The sequence below is a fragment of the Chrysemys picta genome, chromosome 11 (genome assembly GCF_011386835.1).
Source record: "Chrysemys picta bellii isolate R12L10 chromosome 11, ASM1138683v2, whole genome shotgun sequence".
NCBI classification, from domain to species: domain Eukaryota; kingdom Metazoa; phylum Chordata; order Testudines; family Emydidae; genus Chrysemys; species Chrysemys picta.
The window spans coordinates 8611431-8638954 of record NC_088801.1 but is presented as its reverse complement, the minus strand read 5'-3'; the positions used below and the strand labels follow the sequence as shown (position 1 = coordinate 8638954).

Sequence of the window (27524 nt, the reverse complement as noted above, 5' to 3'; positions counted from 1 at the left end):
CTTCTCCCATAGATACTTCCCCCCATTGGAGATGAATGTCCCACTTTTCAAGTTCTGGTAACAGTACCAGGGTCATACTGGATAGAGCGCTGCTCTTGGATTTGCAGGTAACAGCTGCAGCGCCCTTTTTCATTCATGGTTTGACCTGGATGCAGCAACTGTTCCCCTCTGGGACTAGCTCTGCAACAGTGATCTACAATTTTGTAACCTAAAAGCTAGATTACTGCAATTCATCTACCCCTGAATAGCATCCGGAAGCACCAACTGGTGCTGAATAAAGCAGCTCATCCTTCAAGTAGAGTAAGTGGTTATGAACACAGAACACCAGCACATCTGTTTGCTTCCAGATGTGGCTGAAGGGATTATACTTTTAATCCTAGGAGGACACCACCAGGGGGTGATCTATCTGTGGTGATCTGCTCTGTTGCACTTACTGTCTGCCCCTTCAGCTAACATACTCCAGAATGGGTGGCAGGGCATTCCAATCGAAGAGTCCATGCCTCTGGAACCTGACCCCTCTGGTGTATCATTCTAATAACTCTGGAGGGAGGTGGTTATGTTTTGGTAATGGTTAATTCAGTGACACAAAGCACCTACCATGCTCAGATGCTGAGGGGATGAGTGCATCAAAACTTTTATTAAAAACACAAAAAAATTTAGATTTTGCCAGTAATTTATCCTTGATGTAGCAGAAGTACATGTCCCTTCAAAAATACCAGAGCAGTAACCCAGAACACTAGCAAGAGATGGAAGCAAAACTGCCAGCAGGCTCTGCCCTTCTCCTTTGTGTGCAGTTTAACATACAGAGCATTAGTACAGTTTTGCGGGTTACTATAGTACTCAAAGATCATACACAGTTCAACAATTTATGCATAATTTAATATGTTTACATGTTGGAGGGGGTGGGGAATCTCCCTCTCCAGGTAGTTAGCTAAAATCCTCCATGCCAAGTTAACCAATGATCCCACTTGTCACTTAGTAGCTGAAATAAGAGTCTAGTTTAATGTATCACTCTAGAATCTAGAGTCAGAGTCAAAGGAAGCCACTGCATTTAAAAAGGTTAACATAAGGCCCCAACTCTTGAAACCTGTGAAGACCAATGAAGCTTTAGTGTTTAGGGAAACAGTCTCAGAAATGAATGACACAGAGGTTGCCTTACTTGTTGTGATCCATTATTTTGATGCAAGACATTGTTCGGAATGCTGAAAAGCAAGAAAAATTTAAAATCAGAATCTTTCAGGGATCAACATATGTGTTTATAAATTTTGTGGGGGACCAAAATCAGATAGATTTCAAGTAGAATGCCAATTTACTAGAGGTCTTTCTACCCCCATTTAATCTAAAAATCACTATCCAAATAAAGTTAAAAACCTTATGCTTGTGGTCAGCAACCTCAGTCCAATGAGAGCAAGGCTAGCAGACTCCCAATTTGTTATGGCTGGAGTTTCACTATATCCTGTCTCACTTTTCCCCTTCCCATTGCATGATGTCTAGTTGGATTATATGAAATCTCCTTGAGGCGAGGACAACACTAAGGCATGCCTTTAACACTTAATGCAATTTTTGCATATATAGAGCCAGATTTTATAAGACAGATGGCAAAAATACCTTCCCTATTCATTACTGTTATATGCTCATTGTATAATTAACTTTGGATAAAAATGGCTAAGATTAAATAACTGCTATTATCTGAAGTCTCATGAAGTTGCTCAGAAGGAAGGTTCTAAAGCAACCATTCACATTGTATATTACAAGGCTACTCTCCCCAGAAGCCCAGAATATTGCTAGCCCTAGTCAGATACTCAAAAATAATAAGTCAGGCCACCAAAAAATTCATGAGTTAAAAAAATACATTTGGGATTCTTTTTATTTGTCTTAGAATATCTGAGTATGTAGAGTGCGCACACTTCACATTTTTAAGATCTTCTCCACAATTATAAGGGATAGAAATGTTTTATATTTAAATGAAAGCTGAGATTCTCATGTATTCACATGACTCCAAGAGCTGGGGCTATAAGAAAAAAATATATATCCTGGGAGATGGTAACACTGAGTCCAATCAATTTAGAAGTGGAACTCCAAATGTGTTTCCCTCCTGCCTTCTTCACTAGATGGATGGCAGCTGTAATAACGGGTTTAGGGGAGGGGATGCTGAAGGAATTCAGGGCTCAGTCTTAGATAGGGTTTCCTCACATGCTGGGCGTGGGGCAGAAAGACATGGAAGAGAAAAACATCACAACCACACAAATTCATGCCATTGCGGTTCTTAACCAAAAATGATAGGACTTGATCTAAAAAAGCTTCTTTTCCAATCTCTCATTTAAAAAAGAGTTTCAACCAGATTCTATTAATTCAATAAATGCCCCAGTTGCTTCTGGCCTAGGACAATTGGTATCATTTGCATAGAGTAACCATCCTGTAAATCAACCTGCTAAGTAAACTGGTTTCAATATTTCTGAAGTCCTTTTACTTGAATAGCCTTTTAGGTATAACACCAACCAAGATCATACAAGCTGCACTCTGGCTGTCTCTTACCACGCTCTCTGCACTGAGGGAGAAGTGCAGAGTGGCATTACAAGCACAGAATACTGCACCTTTAAAAAAAATACTGAGGAATGCTTGTACAATCAACACATTCCTCACCGATGAGTTAATACAAAAGAAAGGAACAACATGCATCTTTCATGATGCATTTTAATTAGTGATGCTTGAATGTGCAGTTTCAGAAACAGCACTGATTGCTCTGGGGGTGAATGTGCCATGACACAACACCAAGCTGAGTATCAGGGAAACTAAAGCCTTCAGCACAGGCAGGCGGGGAAATTGTATTGAGCTCCTCTTCCTGCACCCAGGCTGGTTTGAACATGAGATTCAAGTCAAATGGCACACTGACAAAATGTGAAGAGCAATTATTAGCACTAATAAATAAGCTATACATCTACCACCCCTGTCAGAGGATTTCAAAACACTTTACAGACTTTAATTAAGCTTTCGAACACCCAGCATCACTGGGAGGTAGGTCAGTATTAACCTCATTTTACAGATGGGGAAAAATGATGCCCAGAATAGTGAAGAGACTTGCCCAGAACCATACTAAGGGAGAGAACCCAGAGGCTCAGCCCCTTAACCAAATATTACTACAACCCTCTATCTATGAAGATGGAGCAAAAGCAACCTTGCTCTGTGGAATCTATCAGCTTCCTTGTCACTTCAGTTTCGAAGTACGGCTACACTTAACCCGCTCTCTGTGACTTCATATCTATCCACTCACTTCCTCCAATCTGGTCCTCAGTTGCTATTACTCTGAATATCTTGAATGGAGAAGGAATCTCATTCTCTCACTAGCAGTGGCCTATCTGTGTAGGGCCGTGGTTCTCAACCTTTCCTGACTACTATACCCCTTTCAGGAGTCAGGAGCCAGAGCCACACTGCTCGGGGCTCAAGCATGTAACTTAGCTTTGGGGGGCCCCCTGTGGCGTGGGGCCCGAGACAGTTGCCCTACTTGCCACCCGCTAATGCCAGCCCTGGACTTGCGACCTCCCCGTCCAAAGCCCATCCAGCAACTCCCAGGTTGAGAAACACTGATCTAGATGAGTTGACGTACCCCCTGGATGACCTCTGCATATTTCCTGGGGTACGTGTCCTGCTGGTTGAGAACCACTGGTGTAGGCTTATCCTTCATACCATTCAAGTCTCACCTCAAAAAAAATCCTCCTCCTTACTGTAACCTATAGTTTACTTAAAACACTGCCTATCCTTTCTCCAACACAAATTCACCTTAAAAACTCTTTCCGCTCTCCCAATCTTACCTCCACCCGGTTTTCTTTTAGCTTCCCTGCCACAGCATGCATTTGCACTTTTACTGCTTTTAAATTTCATCTGCCTCTACCCACAGAAATTGCCAGATCAAATATCCCTCAGCATCAGTGATTACTGAATGGTGGAGAATAAAAAACAGCCCACAACAAAACAAAATACTGAGGATTTTATGATGTTTTTAAATCTTATGTAATACTTCAACAAGGGGATTTTCAATCTGCTTTCTTTGGCGCCAGTTAATGGGTGGCAATCAGACAGGCCAGGGAAGTGACAGCATTCACCTTGGTTTTTCTTCTCTGCTCTACCACTCAGTCCCCATGCTAGCTCCACCTAATGAGCTGGATTCACATGGAGTTACTAAATGAAAACCCAACTGAAAAGGAGGGGAGAATGTTAAGGAACAGGAAGAAACAAATCAAAGAAAAACGAGGCCATTGCAGCTACTCTGAAACATTAAATTCAATGAGCTAAACAAACCTAATTCCCCCTTGAGTCACGGAAGAAGAGCCAATAACTTGTTATAATAATCTAGTCAGCCTTGAAAGGAATATGATTTTGGCTCTGGAAATAGATGAAGCCCCTATAGAATGTCATTATACAGGAGGCACTGTGGGGGAAGAACGATCTGCCAGCCTCACATTGGAAAATATCCAGGCCTATGTACCATGGGCAGTGGAGTGCAAGTACACTGGGGTGTTTGAGTGGGTTACCTTGTATTTATAAGCATGTGTGACCTTAAGAACCCCAGTATTCACACTCTACCCACTAGTGTACTGATCTTTGTACAAAAATATGCCTTGTAAGGTATCATCTGAAAACTAATAACTCACTGATCATTTATATTCTTGCATAATGTATGTACATGGTTTGTATTAAGAATTATGGCTGCATGCTGGAATTATGACTAAAGTGTATTTAAATTGGGCATATCAGAGGGAGCTGGTAACCAGGTCTCCCTTAGACAAAGGAATGAGTATTTGATTCTCTGACCAGATCCTCAGGCAAAGACAATGAAGGTCTGTTTTTTACATATTAGGTAAAAAAAAGCTATCAAGCTAACAAATGGGGGAAGAAAGAGTATGGAGCTTCCTTCATCACTAGACTCCATGTCAGCTTCCTCACAGCCTGACTAAACTTTACTTTGAGCGTAACCCTCAGAAAAATTCATTTCAAAGACATTGGTGTACAAACATTGGGGGAGGGGGTGGGGTGCTGAACCTCAACTACTTGTATACAATATTACAATATTATAAAAGTGTATAGAGTGAGGTCTTTTCTGGAATCTAATTACACTGGTAATTAATATTGTTGTGAAATGTATGTATTATTATAATATAAGGAAATACAGATACTTAACAATATTATACTTTACTGTCTGTGGCCATACAGGTTCCCTCCCAGACAGGAGAGAAAGCAGTTATTCACCTGTCTCCTACGTAAATTCAGCATGGTGGAATCAAAACAGTGGAAGCCCTACTTACATACAGGGAGGTGGAAAGTCCACAGGAAAGGAAAAACAGCATAAAGCCATCCTGCCTCTTGAAACAAAGTAGATATAAGCAAACAGAAGCCATCTTTGGCATTCATCACTAGACAGACAAAATGGAACAGAGCTCTTACAAGCAGAGAAAGATGGGTCCTTCAACCAAGGGGCGGGATAGAGACTCTGGAAACTGAATAAAGGTGAGAAACCATCGTGAACAAAACCTACCCCATGGCTTTCCTTGTGACCCTTTCTGGCTGACAGAGAGCAACACACAGGCCCTCAATGGGAGGGCCTTCTATGCTAGGTCTTGGAGATGCAAGGGAGAGAGGTGAGAACCAGTGGAGTCCAAGGCCTACCACTTTTGGTGTACATTTCACAACTCCTTTGGGTAGGCATTGAGGGGGTTGCCCCAACTGCATTTGGAATATGACTCTACAAGTTACCAGAATCTGAGGGCTGAAAAAGAGAGCGCTGTTCCTTGTGGATGTGAACACTTATGTGAAAAGAGCATAGATACTACAGTGATATGAGCTTTAGAGATGCACATTACTACTACAATGATAATACAATCCTGGAAGACCTCTTTCAAGAAGGAAGAGGAGGAATGTGAAATAATTAAAAGGGTTGATTTCTAAGATGTAGAAAGAGAATTGTGAACTGAAGAACATTACTTATTATTTGTATTGCAGTAGTACTTAGGAGTCTCAGACATTGACTAGGATTCCACTGGGCTAGGGGCTGTACAAATGCAGAAGAAAATTACAGCCTCACTCCTAAAATGTTAGGCACTCTCCCTTCTGATTATTATTACAGGTCAAGGCATAAGTGTAAAAATGAAGAGAATAATTTTAGTGGAAGTGTCTAGTTCTACAGTATTCCTCCCCACTCCTGAATTCCACAAGCTTTGTATTTCAATCACATCATCGTAGTAGATAGACGTCAGCAAGAAGAAATCCTCTTATTCCTGCCTGCTTGACCCTCTCACAGGGCACAACGGAAAAATCCTGCTATCCTCCTCACCAACACTTGAAAGCAAGTGTGGGCTGGAGTTAGTCATAAACCCTCTACCCCAGAATTCAAAAGTATTTTTGCCTGCTAGGACGCATGCTTGGCAATATCCTCCAAAGAGACAGCATCACCTAAAACCAGCAGCTCTCCACTGAAAAATAGGAAGGACCTACCCAAACTGAAAAAGCAACTTTCACTGTGTTATTCAGGAGGTCAGGCTAGATGATCAAATGGTCCATTCTGGTCTTAAAAGCTAATTGAACAGTGCTCCTTTAGATCTGAACTAACCTTATAACCTGCCCCCATATACACACATGACTAAATACAGACTGAACAGAAAGGAAATTAAGTAGCAGAATGTCTCCTACCTTGTTTCTTCAAGTTTAGCAACGTTTGCTGCAAAAAAATCCAGACAAGATTGATTACAAATTTAAGTTGCATTCATTCTGTTAGTTAGTATTTATATAGCACCATAAATATCCATGACACTTAAAAATAAGATCTCTTCCCCAAAGAGCTTACAACCTAAATTAAACAAACACAGGAAAAGACTAGAGTAAAGACAAATAAGGAGCTGCAAAGCAAATACGTATGAAGCATGACAAAACACATTTTTACACTGGAGACTAGGATTTATGAAGGGATCTGAAAGCAGACATGAAGGTCATACCAGGCATAAGCAAGAGTGAGAGAAGGAGACAAAGGGAATATCAAGGCAAGAAAAACTGGCAGCATGTAGGTCACAAGGTGGGACAATGGCTGAGATGCAAGCAGGGAAAGAGTTGTTCAGGGTCTTGCAAGGATGGGGAGTTTTAAGCTAATACACAAAGTACAAACAGACCACAAAGGGATTCAGTGAGGGATCATGGTCATATATTGGTTAATTCTTTACTTATTAGACCAATTATTTTTCTATATAAACATCTTACAGTAGTCACAGGTGACTTAGCTGTTAGGTAACCTCACAAAACGTCAAAGACAACTTGAAGTCATCCAGTTTGTTAAGCATGCTGTGTTGCAAATATGTCCCAAGAGCAATGACTCAAAGGAAAGATGGATCATTATAAAAATCATCATCCAAGATGAGGAGAAACATCCACACAAGAACTCCTGTCTAGAATCAGCACAAGATGTTACTCTATCAATCTCATTGTGGCCTGTGCTGCCCACAATATGTGGTCACAGTTTACCTTTCATTTGTAGTGTTCTCCTTGAATATCGCTTGCTGGGCCTCCTTTCAAAGGATGCTGATCTTCTAGCTTTGTTGGTCTTGGTTGTCTGGTATTCTGTTTTCCCACTAAAAGTGCAAGTTAAGGTACACAATGATGGGACAAAGCACTTGTTTACAAAGGCAGAATATAGACATAAGGACAAAATACCCTGTCTGGCGTACTTGTAGGCATTTGCTTTATGACTCAGCAGTCCTAACTTGCAGAGACATAAACAACTTTACACTTCTGATGAAAGCCACAATAGAAGGACTCAAGAACTTTGCAAACATTTTAGTCTCATCCCCTGCTGAGGGAGGTATTATCCCCATTTGCAGCAGGGGAAACTGAAGCAATAATTCCTTAAGGGTTAGATTCCTCAAGATACACACAGTCATTTTAAACATGCAATCACAGTAACTGTGTGCACATCTTGGGAAAAAATCAGAGCCCAAGAGACTCAGCCAGTGTCTTATAGAAAGAGCTAGAAATTAGAACTTTGATGCTCTGACTCCCAATCCTATGCTGTTTTCTCGAGACCGGTCTTCCTACTTAGAGAGGAACCTGAGGGCTCATGATACAGAGCCTCCATCTCCAGCTCCTTTGCTTAGCAGACAGGCCAAGGATTGGGGAGCAGCTGAACCACCTGTATGCTCTAGCAAGGTAGCACGTGGTGAGTTTGCACTGTCGCTGCTTGTACTTTACCTGTTCTGTGAATGTAAGTCACTTCATTCTCCGGAACTGACAAGCCAATGTTTTCAACATGCCCTACATTCACTTCCTTAATAGCTCTATAACATTTTCTAGGGGTTCTGCCCAAACTGCAGATTATGCTTTCCAGAGATGGGCAAGTAAATTACTTACTTCTATTTGACAATGTCCTTAAAGTGACCCTCATACCCTTTACAAATGGTGATGATGTCTATGTTTATTATATTTTTCAATGAACACAACACACTTATCACAATGCGTACGCAGATGGACTTCACATGATCAATAAAGCGAAATGATAACAGCTTAATTGACCCAGGGCCCAATAAAGAGAACTAAAAAAGAAAATCCCAAACAGAGGAAACTAAACCTGCCTCCCCTAGCAAATCCACCCCATAGGTAAAAGACCCTGTACAGTGTGCTCTTTGGGACAAAGACGAGGCCTCGTTATATGCTTATGCAGTGTCTGAACCAGTGGGGCCCAGATCTTAATTGGGCTTTCTGGGCACTGCTGCAACACAAATAATATGAATTCCAGAGTCAAAAGCCTTGCTCTGCCATCAAATGTGTAAGTCTACAGGGTGTCAGTTACATGCACCACATGGGACACGAAGTAGACTCTCAACCAGAACCAAAATCTCACGGCTTCATGAATCAACCACTTGAACTGTACCTGGAAGTAAATGGGAAGCCAGGATAGTCTACAGAGCACAGGTATAATATACTGCATGTAAGAAACAGGACAACCTGTTGACTTTGAGAAACTGCCCCTAGTACATTTTACTGCACAGATCAGAAAAAGCCTAAGTTCAGTTAGCAAATCTGGAAAGGGTTGTTTAATAAAGATTGTGCATTATTTTGGCCAGTTTAACAGCCTAATTTAAATAATTTATCTAAATGCAGTTTGTGACATTCAATCTTCTGTACACTATGGAAACTGGATACCACTTTCCTCACTTGTGCATTACCCCAGGGACTGGAAATGGGGAGAGAAGAGACACAGTGAATGAGAAATGACTCTGACCTGTATCTGAACCGTGATCCCAGCCGAATGAAGCTTGATCGGCTTGAGCCTTTTTGGACGGGTCCCCTTAGGCGGAAGAAAGCATGATGTTCCACTGCACACTTCCACAAGTGTTTGCAGGCTTTGGGGTGATCCAGCCTAAACACAAAAGTGTGCTCCTGCTCCTTCCCCTTAAAGCACATAAAACACACCATGAATTCAAACAGCCTCGAGTGAGTCAGAGTTCCCCACAATTTAATGAATGCTCAATAAAATTTATATTCATCTGTGGTGAAAAAATCTCCCCCCCCTTCATCTCTGCCTGAGAATAGATAGATGAAATACTCCAAATACAAGTGCAATTGCTAGAGAGAATATTCAGTATTTTTAACTCTAGGAACAACTGGATTTGGCCATTTCTTTTTCATGGAATAAATTTATGATTAAATATACTTGTTAGTGCCAGGACAACTCTATGCTAGGAGCAATACATCAGGGCATCACCAACATCAGCTAAGATTTGCTTCTGACAAGTTAGCAAATAGCACTGTAACTAAACAATGAATTCACTACACGAGGCATCTTAAAAGGGTCACTGTCCAACCTGGCCTGCCCAAAACGTATACACATTAGAGCAGGGGTCGGCAACCTTTCAGAAGTGGTGTGCCGAGTCTTCATTTATTCACTCTAATTTAAGATTTCGCGTGCCAGTAATACATTTTAACGTTTTTAGAAGGTTTCTTTCTGTAAGTCTAGAATATATAACTAAACTATTATTGTATGTAAAGTAAATAAGATTTTTTAAATGTTTAAGAAGCTTCATTTAAAAATTAAATTAAAATGCAGAGCACCCCCAGATCATGGCCAGTGTGAGTGCCACTGAAAAATCAACTCGTGTGCCCCCTTCTGTACGCTTGTCATAGGTTGCCTGCCCCTGCATTAGAGTATGTGGTTGTGGGGCAGCAACATTGAAACTGAGTATTAAAATGTACGTTGGCAACTTTGCACTCAAAAGAGATCCTACAATAAACTGATTTGTATGCAAGATGGATGAAAAATGTTACACAGGGATAAGAGATCCACAGCATGGCTGCACCTAGCCTAGGTCATGACTTGGGCTCATGGGGCTTGGGCTGCAAGGCTAAAAATCACTATATAGACATTTGGGCTCAGGTTGGAGCCCGAGCTCTAGGACCCTTCATCCTCACAGGTTCCCAGAGCTCAGGCCTAAGCCTGAACGTGTACACAGCAATTTTTAGCCCTGCAAGCCCGAGTCAGTTGGCCCAGGCCTGCCGTGGGTTTTTTATCCTTGTGTGGACATACCCTAGGAGGCCAAGCTCAGAACAACTTGTGGACTGATGGGAATATCACAACATAAAGGTACTTCTCGCTGTGGCTGACTTCCTGGTTCTCGTTTTAAATCAGATTCACCTCCATGTGATACCAATCCTCACTTTTATAATCTGCTCAAGTCAGAGCAATTTCTCCTTCGGGGGGCATTTCTGGCATCTGTTTAAGGAATGAGTTCCAACTGCATGGCATTTACACTGCCTACCTTTATTAGCTTTCTTACATAACACACCAAAGTACACCTGCTCTTTCCAAATTCTCTGGCCCATACTAGTTAAGCAAGGCATTGCCCTTTTAAAAGCTGAAAAGCAAATCAGACACACTGCTAAATTTCTTTTACATGTAAACTCACCGCCCCCAAGAAGTCACAACTAAAAACACTCCTATGCTGCCATGTTACTCCTGCAAACTTAAGTGTGAAATGAGTGCAGGAGTAACTAACTAGAGCCTGTGAATCTTAGTTACACAGCAGCTAAAAGAGCTAACAGCAAATTTTAACTACCTGCTCATCGTCTTCAACAACAACTAGCGTTAATTTGTTCTTCTTGAAGTCCAGTCTGGTTATCTTTGGCCTGTCAGATGAAGAAGAATAGAAATGTGTAAACACATCTTTGTTGGTCCATACAAAAGAGTCATATTCACTGTTCTGCTCTAGAACTCACCCATTTTAAAAACTGATATAAACAGACTGAGATCCTACAATAAACGTCCCAGTGAGGTGTGTATTAGCTGGTGGTTTAAGACTTTGTCATTAAGAAGTTATGAATTGAGGAGATTTCAAAAACTATAGCAACTTTTAAAAAGATGAAGCTTCTATAGGGAGTCTTAACATGGATTTTTAGCTGACATCAGTACAGTCTATTGTTCCTAAGCAGGGAGATGATAATTAAGGCATATGGTGTTTTATACAATTAGATTGGATCCAGTCAAACAAACTTGCCTGACCACCCTCCTGCCCGTACCTAACCAGCACGGGAATAAGCATGAGAAATAGGGACCAGAAACCAGGGAAAACAACTTTGGACCCTTAAGCCTTGCTTAAGCCTACACCCAAATCTGAAAGTGGGTTCCCCATCTTTCCGCCCGCTTTTCAACCATATGCAACTGTACAAGTCCTATGGAACTGCTCCAAATACCTCCAACAAACGTGTTACCCCAACAAAAGCCTGCAGAATGGAACTGCAGGTGTTGGTAAGCATTTTCACACTCTTTACCACACTATATGGTTATGTGCTTTTATCTAGGCCTGAACCCATTTCTGTGGTACATGTGGGGCAGAAAGGGGTCATTTCCAAAAAAGGAAGAAACCACCTGGAGGATGTTTTGCACTCAAAGGATTGCAATACCCACACCTCCTCCCGAAAAAGAAAACATTTTGCCAAGATGCCAACTTGACTGGTTGAACGCTTTCCCACATATCCAGTACTAAACACATATACAATGAATCCAATAAAGCAGCCTGAGAACCTGGGAAGGCATACTTGATATTATTAGTGATGCTGGAGGGGTTTCATTGTGTATATATTTAGCACTGACATACGGGAGAGAGATGAAAACACCCCAAACCCACTCACATATTTGTCAAGGACACTAACCAAGGAAGATAACATTTTGGACATTAAAAAAACAACATAATTTTGAGCTATGGAGTATTTTGCAGATTACTAATATTGACTAATGGTCTCAGACATTGTGATATTCAAGGATTCTTGGCTAGTGTAAAAGAGTTAGGTATTTTACAATGCACAGTTTTAAGTCTTTCAATTAGCCATCTCACCAGAAAAACAGACCAATCTTGGTGTCACCTTCAAAGACCAGAACTCCCGTCGGGGTCAGTCCAAGGCTGTAATCATTGCCGTCCCTCGCCTAAGTATCACAGACCAAAACAGGTTGTGTTGAGTTCCACGTGTAGGATCCCACGTATGTATAAATCATTCCAATGGGCAATGTATCCCTTCCTTCAGTGTTAAGGTTAAATACTATTTGTTATTTTATTACAATAACAAAACTCTACAAAGCCTCCTACATAGCTTATTCTACTCCACAACTCTTTAGAGATCAGGATAAAGAGGGAAGGAGAAGAAAGGGTTTCTTTATATGCTTATGGGCTAAAGAACCTCCTTGTGTTATTCTCTACCCTTCTTCCTTTACAATCTATTTAGTCTCTCTATAGACAACTGTGAATTGATACCAGATTAAATCCCAGTCCAATTTTGATTTAATTTACTATGATTTTCACGTAGGTTTCAGTCTGACTGAAATCTGCAGCACCTATTTCATATTTAAAACACAACATAAACATAGATAGATTAAAATTACAGCCTCTAGAAGCACACACAAATTAGTTCGTGCCAAGTGATTGCGCATAATCAGCCTAAGTGCTATACAGTTTAGAAAAGCACCATATTATTACCTTAATCTCATTTGTTTTCCTATATGGCACTTTTAGCTTTGCACAACACTTGGAACATTTGGTCTGCAAGAATAACCATTTCCAAAGAGGTCATCACCCTTACCTTGACTATGTGCATGTCCACCCCATACATTTCCAGCCACTTAGCTTTGTTCAAATAGTTAGTTTCAGCTTGGGCTGGCGTTTGCCCCCTGAAATAAATTTGTTTAAAGTTAAACAGAATCCTGTAAAATTACGAGCAATGAAAAGAAAAACTAGCATATGGAGGGAGAAAGAGGGGAAAAACTGATGTTTGTGGGTCTGCGAAAAGCAAACATTGCTGGCTCCCTCTCAAACTTTACATGAGCACCAAGGCCACCTTTGCAAATTTTAATCTGAAACACTGATTGCTTTTTGAAACAAAGCCTTAGACAAATTAATGATTTTACTGAAATTATGGAATTTTACCATTCATGGACAGGAGTAGAATTTCACCCTGCATTGAAGAGGCAGACATGTAGAAATATCGGTTTTCATGTTACATTCTCAACCAAGAACTGTTAGATTTGGTTTCTTATGTTCTATGATGGAATCACATTAAGATTACATCTGGGTGAAAGACCACATAGAAATGTCAGCATCATCCCCGTTGTATCATTTGCATTTGCTTTACCCATGGAAGAGTCAGAGAGTTGATTTGGCAAGCACGAATCTGGAGCTACAGTACCTGTATTCCTTCCACTTCTCGAAAATGGCCAGTTCCAGCTCTTCAGTTTGAGTGGGCATAAACCTGAACTCAGACACCAGGTCAGGAACATGTTCAGCAGGATCATAATCTCCAAGTTCAGCTACAAAGAAAGAACTCGGTGAAGTGACATTCCATTCAAGATAAATCCTAGCTCAAGGGCAATAACAAGAACTAGCATGAGCTGAAGTGTCTACTATGATTTGTTTACTTTGTTAAGTGTTTGAGACTCAAAACTTCTCCCACTCCCTATCCCCCATATTTATTGTTTAAATAGTTACCAAGCAATATTTCAGTAAAAATTGTTGACTTACAAAGAGAAAAAATGTAAAACTTTCAAGAAAACGGACCCATTTTCAATCCTGTAAAAAGGAGTTTCAAAATTTCCCCCAAAACGGTTTTTCCATTTTTCAACCAGCTATGCCTACAGATCTCTCTGCAAAAAAATAACTTAGGGGTGCAAAGGCAAGAGTAGGGAAGAGAAACTATTTTTCCTCTTTCCATCAGTGTAAGCACACTCGTGTCACAATGGCTGCGCGACATCAGAGAACTGGCTCCTTTTTCCACGGCTGCTAACACTTAAAGGCCAACCTTTTCCAAACATAGTTGCCTAAAGAAGAGTGATGATATCTGTAATTAGAAATCTAAATTAACGTGGTCTCATTTTCAGAGGGGCTAAGCAGTCACCGCCTCCAATAACTTCAAGGGAGTAGCTGGTGCTTCACTCACCTCTGAGAATCAGGAACCTAATTTTGGGCCCCCAAGTTCTGGTCAAAAGTGCAAGCAAGAAACTGACCTGCTTGAAAAGTGCAAGTTTTTTGTGCAAAAAATAAAGGGAAAAACTTTTTGGAAAAAAAATGGAAAAGCCAATTAAATATCTAAAATTTCTGAAAGGTGCAAAAATTGAGTTAATTAAATATTTTGTTGTATTTACTATACACACACATTTATTTCTTGGAGTTCTGAACACAATACCTTTACACAGCCTTTTCATATACTTTAAAAAAATACTTTGACCCAGAGGAAGTCTGTAGATCTACAGTAATTTACTCCCACTCTGCCACCTGCCTCTGTTGAAAGGAATGTTGTCAAAGCCTGCTTAGGTTCCAGCTGATTTAAATAAAATCTGCTCAGCTTTCCAACAGGCAGTAAGATTAAAGCACTGCTAGAGAACTCACTGTGGAATTAAGAACAGATCTGAAAGTAGGAAGGAAATGCCAATATTTAAGAATAGGATATATGACCTATTAAGTTCACCCTGTGTTTCTAAACACTTGATCTACTGCACTATTAGATCAAAGGCATTTATCAATGCCAGTATCTCTCAGAATGGATGCATTCAAACACTGATTAATCTAAAGGGAAAAGCAACAGGTTTCTCTGCAATGCACTCCCTCCCTTAACTACTGGTTCTGATTATCTATCTGTACCCGGGGTTCTCAAACTTCATTGCACTGCAACCCCCTTATGACACCAAAAATTACTACACGACCCCAGGAGGGGAGACCGAAGCCTGAGCCCGCCCAAGCCCCACTGCCCAGGGCTGAAGCCAAAGCCTGAGCCCTGAGTGGTGGGGCTCATGCTTTGGCCCTGGGCGGTGAGGCTCGGGCTTCAGCTTTGGCCCTGGGCTCCAGCCAGTCTAATGCCAGCCCTGTTGATCCCATTAAAACAGGGTCGCAACCCACTTTGGGGTCCTGACCCACATTTTGAGAACCGCTGATCTACACTGTAGATTCTACAGCACTATTCATACTTGAGCTGAGCAGATGTTTTAGAAAATACCTAGGAGAATAAAAGATTTCAGTGATTGACTTAGTCTTGTTTATGAATCACGGCAAGAACAAGCACGGTGCCAAATAGGTTTTTATAAGGTATCTGGAGTATATAGAGCGGGACATTTTTCCAGAGCGGAGTTTGGTACATTAAACATAGATCACATAACTGAAAAGAATTTCCCTGCACAATTCTCTTTGCACCAATAAAAACAAACAAAAACTATAGCCTTCCATTTCTGTGTGGATCCCATCCACCCTAGAACTGTCAACTCAAGTGCAAGTGGAAGGAAGCAGACAGCGGCCTGGTCCACATAGAAGTTGTACCAATGTAGCGAGGCTGGCATAAGCTAAACCTGCATGATCCAAGTATAAACCAACATGGAGTGTCCATACACAAAACTGCACTGGTTTAACTAGACTGGTGCAACATCATAGCATTGGTTAAACCAGTGCAATGTGTGTGTAAACAACCCCCCTGTTTGGAACCATTGTAGTTTGGTGTGTGATTCCATCAGACCAAGGATGGAACCTCAGGAAGTGACTGCACTGAGACACCAGAGGGACAGCCCTGTTCCTGTACAAGGGCAGTTCAAGCAGAGTGCACTGTGAACTGCTAGTCTGAAAGTGGACACTCTTACACGTCTGAGGAAAGAAAGTTTTAGTGGAAAATAAAACCTAACACGTCCAGTTCATATTGCATTCTGCAAAGTGCTTGGTGCCAATTACATTTTAGCCAAGGAAATGGTTTCTTCAGAAGCTCCTTGCACCCTTCCCTGATGTGGCAAAGCACTTTGTAATATATGCTGACAAATTAACAGGCAAGGAAAGTAAGATTTTGCCACTTTAGGATTATCGAGCCCTGGGCAAGAGGCTTATCCTTGCACCACAGTGGCAGAGAGAGAAGGGAGCAAGACTACAAGGAAAAGTCCACACAGTCATTTCCCCCACCCCACTCACCTTGTAAGGTATAAGCTGCCAACTGGACTGCTGTGTCAAACGGGCATTCCAACCTGCCACAGGAAAAATGGCTCATTAGATAAACCTTTGAGTGACTGTGTTTGCAAAGAGGAGACAACACTCAAGCATTTGAGAGCGGAGGAGCTGCGGTTCCAGTGAATGTCGGATCTTTGGTAAATTGATGTTCGAGATAAGCACTATAATATCCAGGCTACTCTAATTTGACTCTTTGAACCAGCACTCCAAGAATACGCATTTGCATACACACAGAAGGTATCAAGAGAAAAATATATTCTCAACAAACTGAATGCTGGGTTTCCTAGTTTTCCTAAGAAACTGTGTTGTTAAATCTCATGTTAAACACATTGTAATTGCCTGAGAGACTCAATGCAGCACACATACTATACTCCTGGGAGAACTGTGCGTCACTGCGCGTGCGCAGAATTCATGTCCCCCTGCAGATTTCTTTGCTTCCCCGCAGAAAAATGACTTCTGATAGGAAAGCAAAGGGAAGCTGCAAGAGCAGTCATGCGCCCCCTCCCCGGCAGCAGAGGCAGGTTGGCTCGGGTGCCCAGAGAAGCTGGTAGAGATGTAAATCACCGCTGGAGGGGTGGGGGGACTGGGCAGTCGTGCAAGTGAGAGAGAGAGAGAGAGACACACACACACACACACACACAGTCCTTCTTGCTCACTATTGCAGCACACTCCGTGTGGAGTGGCAGGGCTTCCGGGTGTTTCTGAGGAGGTAGGCATGGGGCAGGCTCTGTCCCCTCAGGCAGAGCAGAAGGTAGTGGCATGCCTGCTTAGTGAATTGTTTCCATTGTCTTTGTGAATTCCCCCAGGAGTATAAAAGAGATGTAAACATTTTAAGGCTCCTTCACATTGCCAGAGGGGTGTAAAGGACAGTATGGCCTTATAAATGCTCATGGTGCTTTCGTGATTAGAACTGGTCTAAATTTTTGCACTGAAAAAATTTCCTTTCAAAATGTGCTCCATGAACTGTTTGCTACTGACCTTTCTGGAGATTGTCAGTAGCCAACATAAATTGTGAGTTTGATTCCACAGCCCTCACTTGCTCTTCAGTTGCTTATGATGTAACACTGAGCATATGGCTGCATATATTTGTTGACTAATAACTAGATATAAAAGGTCAAATCTAGTTACATTACTATTTGGCAAGGGGGGTTGGGGATTTCTTCCATTGCGCCCCACTCCCATTCTCCATTCATTGTACTGTAGTTTCAATTATTTCTGTACTTTATTTAAATCAGAGTGATTATATTGCATTATTTTAACAAATAAAATATGCGGAATTTTGAATTTTTTGGCACAGAATTCCCCCTGAAGTAATACTAATGGTACTTACTTTCCACTGAGAATATCCTGTTTTAGCTGAAGAACAAATAAATACCTACGAAGGTAAAAAAAAAAGGACAAAATCATCAATTAGAGCTAGAAGTTCTAATGCCAGTCAGTCAGCAGGTGGACAGAAGGAGCTATAACCTGACATTTAAGAACTCAGTAAGGTGCAACTTAGATTTAAGATGCTGCACACTCATCTTTCAAGGTCTCTCAGTCTGGGCTTGTATAGACTGAGCCCAGTGCAAATGAAGAAAAACCCAAATGATGACGTATAAGAATTCAGATCAAGGACCTAAAGGAGCAAGAGGAAGATGCTGCAGGATTAGTCCTGCTCGTTTCTCTCGCTTGCCCCACCAGGACTCAGTAATGCACCATTTGACGGTCAGCACCACCATTCATTCAAAAGCATGAATGTCTAAAATTTTTCTCAAAAGTGCCTTTGCCTAGATCCCATCCTGAAAACCGGTCACAGGAGAGTGGAGCTGGAAGAAAGTAAAGTGTCAGGTTATTACCTTGTTCTCCATAGCAAGGCCCTGCAGAAAATCTTGGCTTACAGACTGCTCTTCCTTTGAATTGGGAAGGAAGGGGGGACTAGCGCACCTAGCAGTGAAAAACAGCACTACCCTTTTATTTTTCTTCTGGTGGGGGATGCCCCAAGAAGAAGCTACATGAAAGAAATGTCACTTACCCTACAATAACTGTGGTTCTTCTAGATACTGTAGTCAGTGTGGATCCCACTGTAGGTGTGCATATGCCTCACGTGTGAAAGACTGGAGAGGTATGGTTAAAATAGCAGCATCTGTCTGAGCTGTGCATGCGCCCCTCTTAGGGTGAACTCGGGGCGTGGTTTCAACCCCACCATGTCCCTATGAAAGGATGTGTAAGGTAGTTCAGCCATAAGAGGTTGGAGCTGACTGACTCAGAGCTGAAGTGATGTCCATAAAAAAAAGACCATTGTGATGTTAAGGTGGTGTAGTGAACACTCCAACAGTGGTTCAAAGGGAGGATCTGTGAATTGAGGTCTCATGTGGGAGTGAGGTCTCTAACCAGAGGGTAAGCATGAAGGAGGTCACTGCGGAATTCTGATACTGTCAGATTTGAGAAGATTGAGTATGACTGTACTGGACTGTGATACTCTGATATTCCTTCCAGGTGAACTCAGAGAGTGTTAAATGCTAATCCAACCTGTTTCTGGTGCAGCATGTAGACAAGGATCATCAGTCTTGGGGCCTCCACTGGGGCCATCTGGTTTTGGGTTGCCCATATGGAAAAGTTTTCTATTTGGAGGAGCAAGTCTTCCTAGTGGGAAGCTTTCTGCTTTGTATGAGAATCTCCTGTGCCTGCAGGGAGCAGTCTGTCAGTAGTGCTCAACCAATCAACATCCAAAACATCAGTGCAACGACTGCAGATCTGGGTGCAGAATCTCACTGTTGTGCTGAGATATTATGTGCAAGCAGGTCAGAAAGTGTATGGGGGGGAGGGGCACAAGGACATCTGCAGTATGTCAAACAGCCAAACTGTCTTGGCCAGCATGGGGCTATCGACATGATTATAGCCTTGTCCTGTCTGATCTGGACCATTGGGTCCCATTCCCGAGAGAGAGAGAGAGAGACCACAACGTGTGCACAAGGGGCCAGAGACTGTGGCTGGCATCTGTCCAGACTCATGGGGGTTTAGAAGCACACAGATCCAATACATGGGTCCAACTACAGAAGCCTGGTGTGTGTCCACCAGGTCTGTGATAGCAAGGAAGGGTGTCACCCTGTCCCATGTTAAAAAGCCATATTTGGCCAGTAAGGACTGGCAGTTAGCCACCCACAGCTGTGTGCAGCGAAGTACAACTTTCTCCCAAATAAGTTGAGTCTTTTGAGGTCCTTTGGGTAACTCTTAACTTCAACTTTTCTTCTACCGCAACTAAGGAGACTGGGTGAGGAGAGCCTAGAAACACTCAAACCCCACAGGAGGTACTTAATACCTCTTCATGACTCATTTCACAGTATCTGCCACAGCGACTTTTGCAGGGCCAAGCAGTCCCTCATTTATAGGGAAGGCAATACTGGCAGAACCGGAGGCAAACAAGGTATCAAAAAGCTTGCGGGTTTTCTCCGATATGACTGACGTCTTGAACTCCAAAGTCTTGATCTCCAAAGTCTCTACAATCATCAAAAGGAACTTCTGGAATGCTTTTTTAGTCATCTGGTGCTGGTACTGCTGTGGAAAATAAGTTTGACTAGTCCTTTGACAACAATACACGGTATTGGTACTGCTGTGTCCCTGGATACGGCTTTCTGGTACTCTGGCCAAGGATGCTGATGAGGAACGTCCTCTTCCTCTTTTTCAAGAGGAGTGGAGATGAGCTTCTCAATGCCTGAGATGACAGGCCCTGGGTACCCCAATAGGACAATGGTGGTATGCCATAGAAGTGCGGCTGGCTTGTTGGATATTGGCCAATCCACAGCTCTTCCTGATGAGCTGGTGGAAGCTGAGCCTGTAGGGTAACTATCTGTAGGCAGAACTATCTGCAGTGTTGACCACTAACCTCAGAGAAGAAGTCTCTCTACTGGAAGATGGAGGGTATGTATGCCCCAGTGATGGTGAACCACCGACCTCCTCCAGGGACAGCACCGAAGAGTGTGGTGCTCTCAATACTGGAGTCTGTACTGGTGCAAATCAGTGTCTTGGTACCGACAGTGGTCTTGCTTCTCCTCTCAGCTCATCCTCCTCAGTCTGTTGATGCTGATGGATGCATCACTGGAATCGGAGTCACTGCTAGAGGAATCTGCCAAATCATAGGGTGCTCCTTCTCAACCCTAGATGCCATGTAGGGCTTGAATTTATCTCCAGAGGCTTTATGGCACCTGCCCTTCTGGGAAAACACTGAGCTCTGTCTGGAGTCTGTGCCTCAGTGTTTGGAGTGGCACTTCTGTGTACAAGACTGACACCAGAGGTCATTCCTTGGTACTGTCTTCTCTGCACCGATCTTAGGCATTGTTCGTATGCTAGATGGGGCAGCAGGTGAAACTGATTTGTCTGCTAGCAGAATTCTTAGAACTTGCCTCCTCTGAGTCTGATGAGATCTTAATGAATTGTTCCAGAAGAGGGAACTTTAGCCTCACATTTTATGACTTGCATGTTCTGGTGGAGAACGAGAAGCAGACCAAGCATCTGTCTGCTCAGTATATGAAATTCCCCCAAACAGAAGAGTCACCAGCTGTGCTTATCTTTCTGGGTAAATAGTTCATCGCAGGATGGACAGGGCTTAAAGCCCACAGGTTTTGAGTTCACTATGCTAAGCTTGAGTTCACTGTTCAGCAAGCTCTGATTGGCAGAGTTCAGTTCAGACAGATGGAGATGGCTCATGGTGGCAGATACAGAAAATCAGAAGTAATTCTGAAGATTGTTTCAAAGATTTGTAGACATTTAGCCTGAGCTGAGAACTAGCAGGTCGGTGCTGCTCCCATGGGAAGAGGAAACTGAGGGAGCTTTGTAGTCACCCTGTCTTTTATCCCTTGGTATAGAAGTGCAAAGCAGCACAAGGTGCATGAGCTGCCCCAGATGCTGCTATTAAAAAAAGCTCTAGCCTCACATGCAAGAGACAAACATGCATTTAAACTGAGATCCACACTGACACTTACTTGAGCTAACAGTGCACCATTGCCTTGCTTATGAGTAACAGAAGATCTGCAATGCTTACAATTAATGGGAATAGGAGAACACGAGTAAGAACTGACCACTCTTGCCAAGACAGTTTCTCCACTAATAGGACTGACCCACTCTGCAGAAGTAGAATCGCCTTCTGCAAATAATCTCTGTTGTCCAAACCTGGTAAGTTTTGCTCTTTTTCTGAACTCAGCTGGGAAAATCAATGACCCTTCTGGTATATATTTATAAAGCAATCTTGTGGTGTCTCAATCTTGTGGTGTCTAGATATATATGTAGGTTAGCCCCAGATGAAAAGGAGGACTTCCCAGGGATTTCAACAAGCTCTTTTCTGACTGAAACTCAGGTTTAGCCATGACTTAAATCCTGCATATGTACTACTATGGACTCGCATCTCAATATGATGGTGAAATCATCTTCTTCACTTTGCTTATGCTTTGTATAGATCCTGCAAATGATGGGGCCTGAGTTCACTTATACCAGAGAGAAATCCCCAATTACAAATGCATTTTAATGTTTTTCTGTCCAAAAACATAGCTAGATATCACATAGCTTTAAATTAACCACAACTGATAAGAGACTGAAGACAGGACTGGGATAAAACATAAGCTGCCCACTGTCTCACTGGCTCCAAACCTATGGCCATCCTATTAGCAGAGCTTATTAAATAGGCAAACAAAACAAAACAAGAAACCCAACAAACCCTCATGTCAAATAATGTATTCAATGAATATTGTGGAAAAAGGACAATAGACACATGATTCAAAAAAATCCCAACAGCAGCCAAACACCTCTAGTCATAGAACTGCAGGCTTGGAAGAAATCCCAAGGGGTCATCTAGTTTAGAGGTTCCCAAACTAAGGAGAGTGCTCCCTTGGATTATCAGGGGGTCGTGAAGACCTGACGGGCTGTGATGATGGGTCAGGTCAGAGGGGGCTCTGTCAAGCAGGAGAAGTGAATGGAGCACTGTGTGGGCAGTTCTGGCTGCGAGGACCAGGCTCTCTTCCCCCACTGCTGCAGCTGCAGCAGCCACCAATCAGCAGTTACCATTCTCCGCTGGTGAGGCCAGTAGAGACTCTGAAAGTAGGGAGTGGAAGGATAGACCTAAGAAGTACTGACCCACAGTACAGCCACACAGATCCTCCTCCTGATTCGGCCCTTCAGAGTGGCCCAGGGCACAGAGCCCAATCTGATTCCTCTACTGGACAAAGCCTGTACAGGGAAGTGGAAAGGGCCAAATTGAAGGGGGCTCTAGCCAGCAGGGGGGCCCAATACTCCAGGGTTGCAGTCTTCCACTCCACTCTCCCCCGACCCTTCAGCGTGGCCCCATTCACTTCTCCCTCCATAGTTCCCTTTCTCCTGATAATATATCCCAGAATGACATTTGCATTTTTCACAACAGTGCCGCATTTTTCACAACAGTGCCGCATTGTTGACTCGTATTAAGTAGGCAACCTCTGCTAACAGAAACAACATATGCCCTACAATTGTGGAGATCACACTCAATTTACCTTGTTAACTCTTCACGGAGATTGTTAGGCTCAGAGGAGTAAAATTTTACACGAAGATGCAGACAGTATGGTGGGCCAACTGCAAAGTAAATGAATTGAAGAAATTGATAACAACAGGTCTATTACCCGGGGAAGGTCCAAATTTGTTATAGAATAGAAGCATATACAGCAAAAGTCTGCCTATCAATGGTTTTGACCCAGTACAAGGTGTTCGAGAAAAGAATTCCCTTGTGACATAATTTAAAAAAAAAAATTCACCCACTAAGACACACTAAATAGTTTGTTTTACATATTACAAGTCAACCTAGCCGTCTTAAACCATTAAATTGATTTGTCTTGCCAAGACCAGACAAATCTAGGTTAATCCCAATATTTAAGCACTCTATCCATCACTTAGCCATGGATTTTGGCTGTGCACTCAGCCAAATTCTTAGAAACTCTGCTGGCCTATGTAAAACATTTGCAGAGCTCTGGGGAGTACCTGCTGTTGACAGGTTATGCCACCATATTCCACAGAGTTTTAGACCCCTTTTGGTGGGGTTTAACAGTCCCTCTGTGGGAGCATCATCTTTCTAGAAGGCAGAGAGTTAATCCAGACAAAGACTGGATTAACGGTTCTTTGAAACTGCAGAGCTCTAGATGGATTTGTGTATTGAAACTAGGATCCTTTTCTCTAACATTCCTTCCAAGATTTACATTTTATTAAAGTAGCATGCAAGACTCTAAAGACTGTACAGTTGGCAGCGAAGAAGCTGTTGAACAAAGTCAGCCAAAACTGACATACTAAAATATCCAAAATTATCAGCGTGTGCTTCACTGAATCTATCCAATAAGCTGTTACCAAACTTTATGCCATATGTGGTGATTTGATAGGCAGACCACACACGGATTAGGGCCTTCTATAACCCACCAAGCAGAGAGGGCTGTGAGACAGTTTTTCATTTAGTGAGGACAAGGCTCTACATCTGCTGAAGAAACTGCAAGGCTATGATGCTAAATAAATCATTTCATAGTTAATGATCCCCCAACATTAAGGAAAGTATATTGAATTAAGTAACAGGATCCATGGAATATTTTTAAGTCACCAGTAGGCATGTGCCAAGATTTTGTCACCACATCATCCCTTTCAGAACACTGCCTGTTCCTGGCAGGATGACTTCTAGTGTAGCAAATACACTAGACTACATGTCCCCACAATGTATATTGCTACTTGATTGGCCGAAAAAAGAAATTTAAAAGGATACTTACTTTTAACTTGTTTTTTAATGCTCTTTGTGTTGTCCAACCAATGCTGAAAGACACAGAATCCTTGAGTTGAAATTGTTTTATCATAAGGTAAGGAGAAATCTTTACAAAAAGAAACACAGATGTAAAACAAGTCACAAAAGTTAGCCATACATTAGGAAGGACTGTCTTAAAATGGCGAGCAGTCCCACTAAAACAAAGCCTAATCTGAATCCTTTATGGCTAACGCCCCAGTCTGCTTATCAAAGCATTTTATTCTAAATGACGGCGGTTAACCCATACAAAAAGTGTGTCACAAAGCAGACTCTTTAGGGGAATAAGTGAGCACAAAAGCACCACATCATAGTGCATTACAAGATCATTTTCACTTGAAATAAACTCAAGGCACAGAATTAGTTTCAAGTGATTACAGCAGACAGCATCCATGCAGCAATACAACATGTAAAAGTCAGTCCTCAACAGAGCATTTATCTGTCTGGAGTATTGATACACAAACAATCCATATTAATGACACCACATTCTTCCAGGAGAACAAATCAATTCCTGCAGGAGCACAGACAGTGAGAGATAAATTCACATCGCATTAAATGAGGATTTCAATGTCTGATACCTGCCTCAGTTTGTGTTCTACATTTTGGGGAAGGGAAAAATAATGAAGGAATTATTTTTCTCCCTCACAAACATTTCCTCTAGGCATACATGGTTAGACAAAGCCTTGGTGCTATTTATTAATGACTATACATGGGGCCTTTTCCTTAAGAGGAAATTCTGGTTTTATTGAAAAATACTTCTAACAAATAACTTTTAAAAATGCTGAAAATGAGATAGTAAAGTCTTAGCGGTGGAAAAAAATGGGAGTAGAAAATACAACATCATTTCAATAACGTTAGTTATAAGCTAGATACCAGTTAATTCTCAGAGGGAAAAATCATGACTTATCTTATGTTCGCACATTAGACACATAAGAGAAAAGGCTGCACATCCACACGTAAGAAAGAAACCTGGGCACAGGCACGCATGCAGCGTGTCCGGAAGGAATTGTGCAGCTGTACTTCCGGTACTGCAGAGGTTGTACCATGGGCCAATGACTGAGCTGGGCCCAATGCACAAATGACAACACAGACCCATGTCAAAGGGGCATGATCTGTCCAAAACGTGTGACAGGGCAGGTAACAGATGTTGCATTATCTGAGAAGAGAACTACACTGGCTGAACCGCTGAAAAAGGTACCAGGCACACCGTTTTGGCTGGAATGTAATGCTGAAAGAGGCATCTCAGTCAGCTGATCTCAGATGTCTCCTTGCTACCAATACAGTTGAGGATCATAGATCAGCAGTGCTCCTCTGGTAAAACTATGGGTCACGCTGCTCACACAGGGGCCTGGTGATTCAGATACTTCACAGAAGGTAAGATGGGGATGGGAGGAGAGGAAGGCCATTTTCAGACTGCAGGACTATGTGCACATCTGTTTAATCTCCAATCTGTTTTCTTTCATCTCCTCCACATTCCAGTGGTAGGCAGTTAAGAGGCCGGAGACAGGCACTGATAGCACTTTACTTGACTCAGCTCCTAACACCAATGCCTCCAGGAGTTCAGCGTGAATGGTAAGGGGGGAGGGGACCATGGGAGAAGGGGAAACAGAACTGCTTTTACCATAGGAAACCTTGGAGGGACTTTAAAAAAAAAAAAAGAGAGAAGGCTACATTTATTCCAAGTGATTCAGATGGAATGCAAATGGGGCTGACATAAAGTTTACATTTTGATGAGAGAGTTTATTCTACATGCTCTAGTACCTTTATCCAAATCTAACAGTCACAAAGAAGAATGAATCACTAATGACCAATGAAAACTGCATACTGAACAAACAAAAAGCGCTAAAAGTTATTCTTAAAACAATTTGGAATTGATCGCTTCAGAAAGGGAGACCAAATAAATAGGAACAGCAGCTTTTTAAACAAAGTGGTAAGAATAAATCTTGTTTGACAAGAAGTAATAGCTCTTCTCTTGCGATGTGGAATGAATTGCTCTGTAATTTAGACAATGCTATGCAAGTCGCGTTCAGTATTAAGAACTACCATAGCTGAAGTATTTGCTAGAGTATAACAAAAACAGTATATTCCACAATGCATTAAACTTACGTAGCATTTGACTCCATAATGCTCTCTCTACATTAGAGTGAGGTTATAAATTTGCCACAGTTTAAAGTTCAGCACTTCCTTCTTGTTACAGACTATGTTTTCTATGTTATTAAAGGATAAGCTAATTAGCCTAACAAGTCTCATGTCATCTTTATTTTCGACACCTCTAGGCTGGGTTATACTGTTTGACGTTGAATTGATCTAAAGCTAGAGTACTTGAATTCAACAGCAGCCTTCCCACTGACCACAATGAGCTTTGGCTCAATCCCGTATGCTCTAGAAACAGGCACAAACGCTCCTTTTTGCCAGCTTCTATCTTTGTAGCACAAAAAATATTCCTAATCACCAGACTAAAAATTAATACAGAGGTCAGGTGAGCAAGATATTCTTTCACTTCACACAGGATTGCAAAATTTTATTTGAAGAAAATAGGTCAGTGGTTGGATCTCAAATTGCAAAATCTTAGCAAGAGTGGTTAGTAATTTTCCTTGCCACCTCCCCTCCTAACTCTGATGCTTTTATCTGTAGAGTAGACCAAGACCCAGGGCAACAGACAGAGATAAAAAAATAAGAGAAAAGGGATATTCTTAACATTTTATTTATACTTCATTTGTTAAAACGGACCTGTTAACAGTTTAGACTAGGTACTAATTTCCTTTTATTTGTAGTTAAGCAAATTCTCGTGTGTGTATATAACTGCTTATTACACACACCCACACACATTACTGCATTACGTACCCTCCTCACCTCAGACAAAAAGCCAGGGGAGGGTTTTTTGTTTGTTTTTAAAGATATCCTTCATTTAGGTACAACTGGTCAGTGAAGCAATTTTTAGTCTCAGCCTAGGACAACAGAAATGGCTAGCCGCCTCTGAAATGAAGAATTATTCTGTGGTTCAGGCATTAGACTAGGGGTTCTCACAAGAAAAATTTTGGTGGCCTCAGAGCGCAGCCACCAGTTATTGTTGGTGACGGCTCTGATAATTTTTCCTAAAATACTCAATTAACTTTAGGAAAAAACAAATAAATATGCAGAGATACATGTTCAAATCGTTGTAATTTATTTATGTAGGTTTTTTCGCAGACTCAGTAATGAAAATAATGTACAGTTTTCTTTGTTCTTTACTGGATCTAAACAGAATAGAAACAAATAAT

The 27524-nt window shown here is 41.8% G+C and overlaps 1 protein-coding gene across 17 annotated transcripts in view; it reads right to left on the bottom strand.

Annotated features, from left to right (window-relative positions):
* Positions 1-27524, bottom strand: part of EPB41L5 (erythrocyte membrane protein band 4.1 like 5) — a 97771-nt gene that overhangs the window by 53385 nt on the left and 16862 nt on the right. For 15 of the 17 annotated variants that reach the window (XR_010591255.1, XR_010591253.1, XR_010591254.1 and 12 more), the window contains 12 exons: positions 24236-24278; positions 22988-23066; positions 17821-17865; positions 16455-16507; positions 13705-13825; positions 13102-13189; positions 12363-12451; positions 11088-11157; positions 9257-9426; positions 7504-7610; positions 6682-6709; positions 1160-1202 (listed from right to left, as the gene is read on the bottom strand). Coding sequence is in view for 13 of the 17 variants with exons in the window: in XM_065560490.1 (XP_065416562.1) it covers positions 1160-1202; positions 6682-6709; positions 7504-7610; positions 9257-9426; positions 11088-11157; positions 12363-12451; positions 13102-13189; positions 13705-13825; positions 16455-16507; positions 17821-17865; positions 22988-23066; positions 24236-24278 (936 nt within the window). In the remaining 4 variants the exon portion in view is untranslated. Of the gene's footprint in view, positions 1-1159; positions 1203-6681; positions 6710-7503; positions 7611-9256; positions 9427-11087; positions 11158-12362; positions 12452-13101; positions 13190-13704; positions 13826-16454; positions 16508-17820; positions 17866-22987; positions 23067-24235; positions 24335-27524 lie in introns of all 17 variants that reach the window. The other 2 variants (XM_065560491.1, XM_065560492.1) reach the window with 1 other exon arrangement.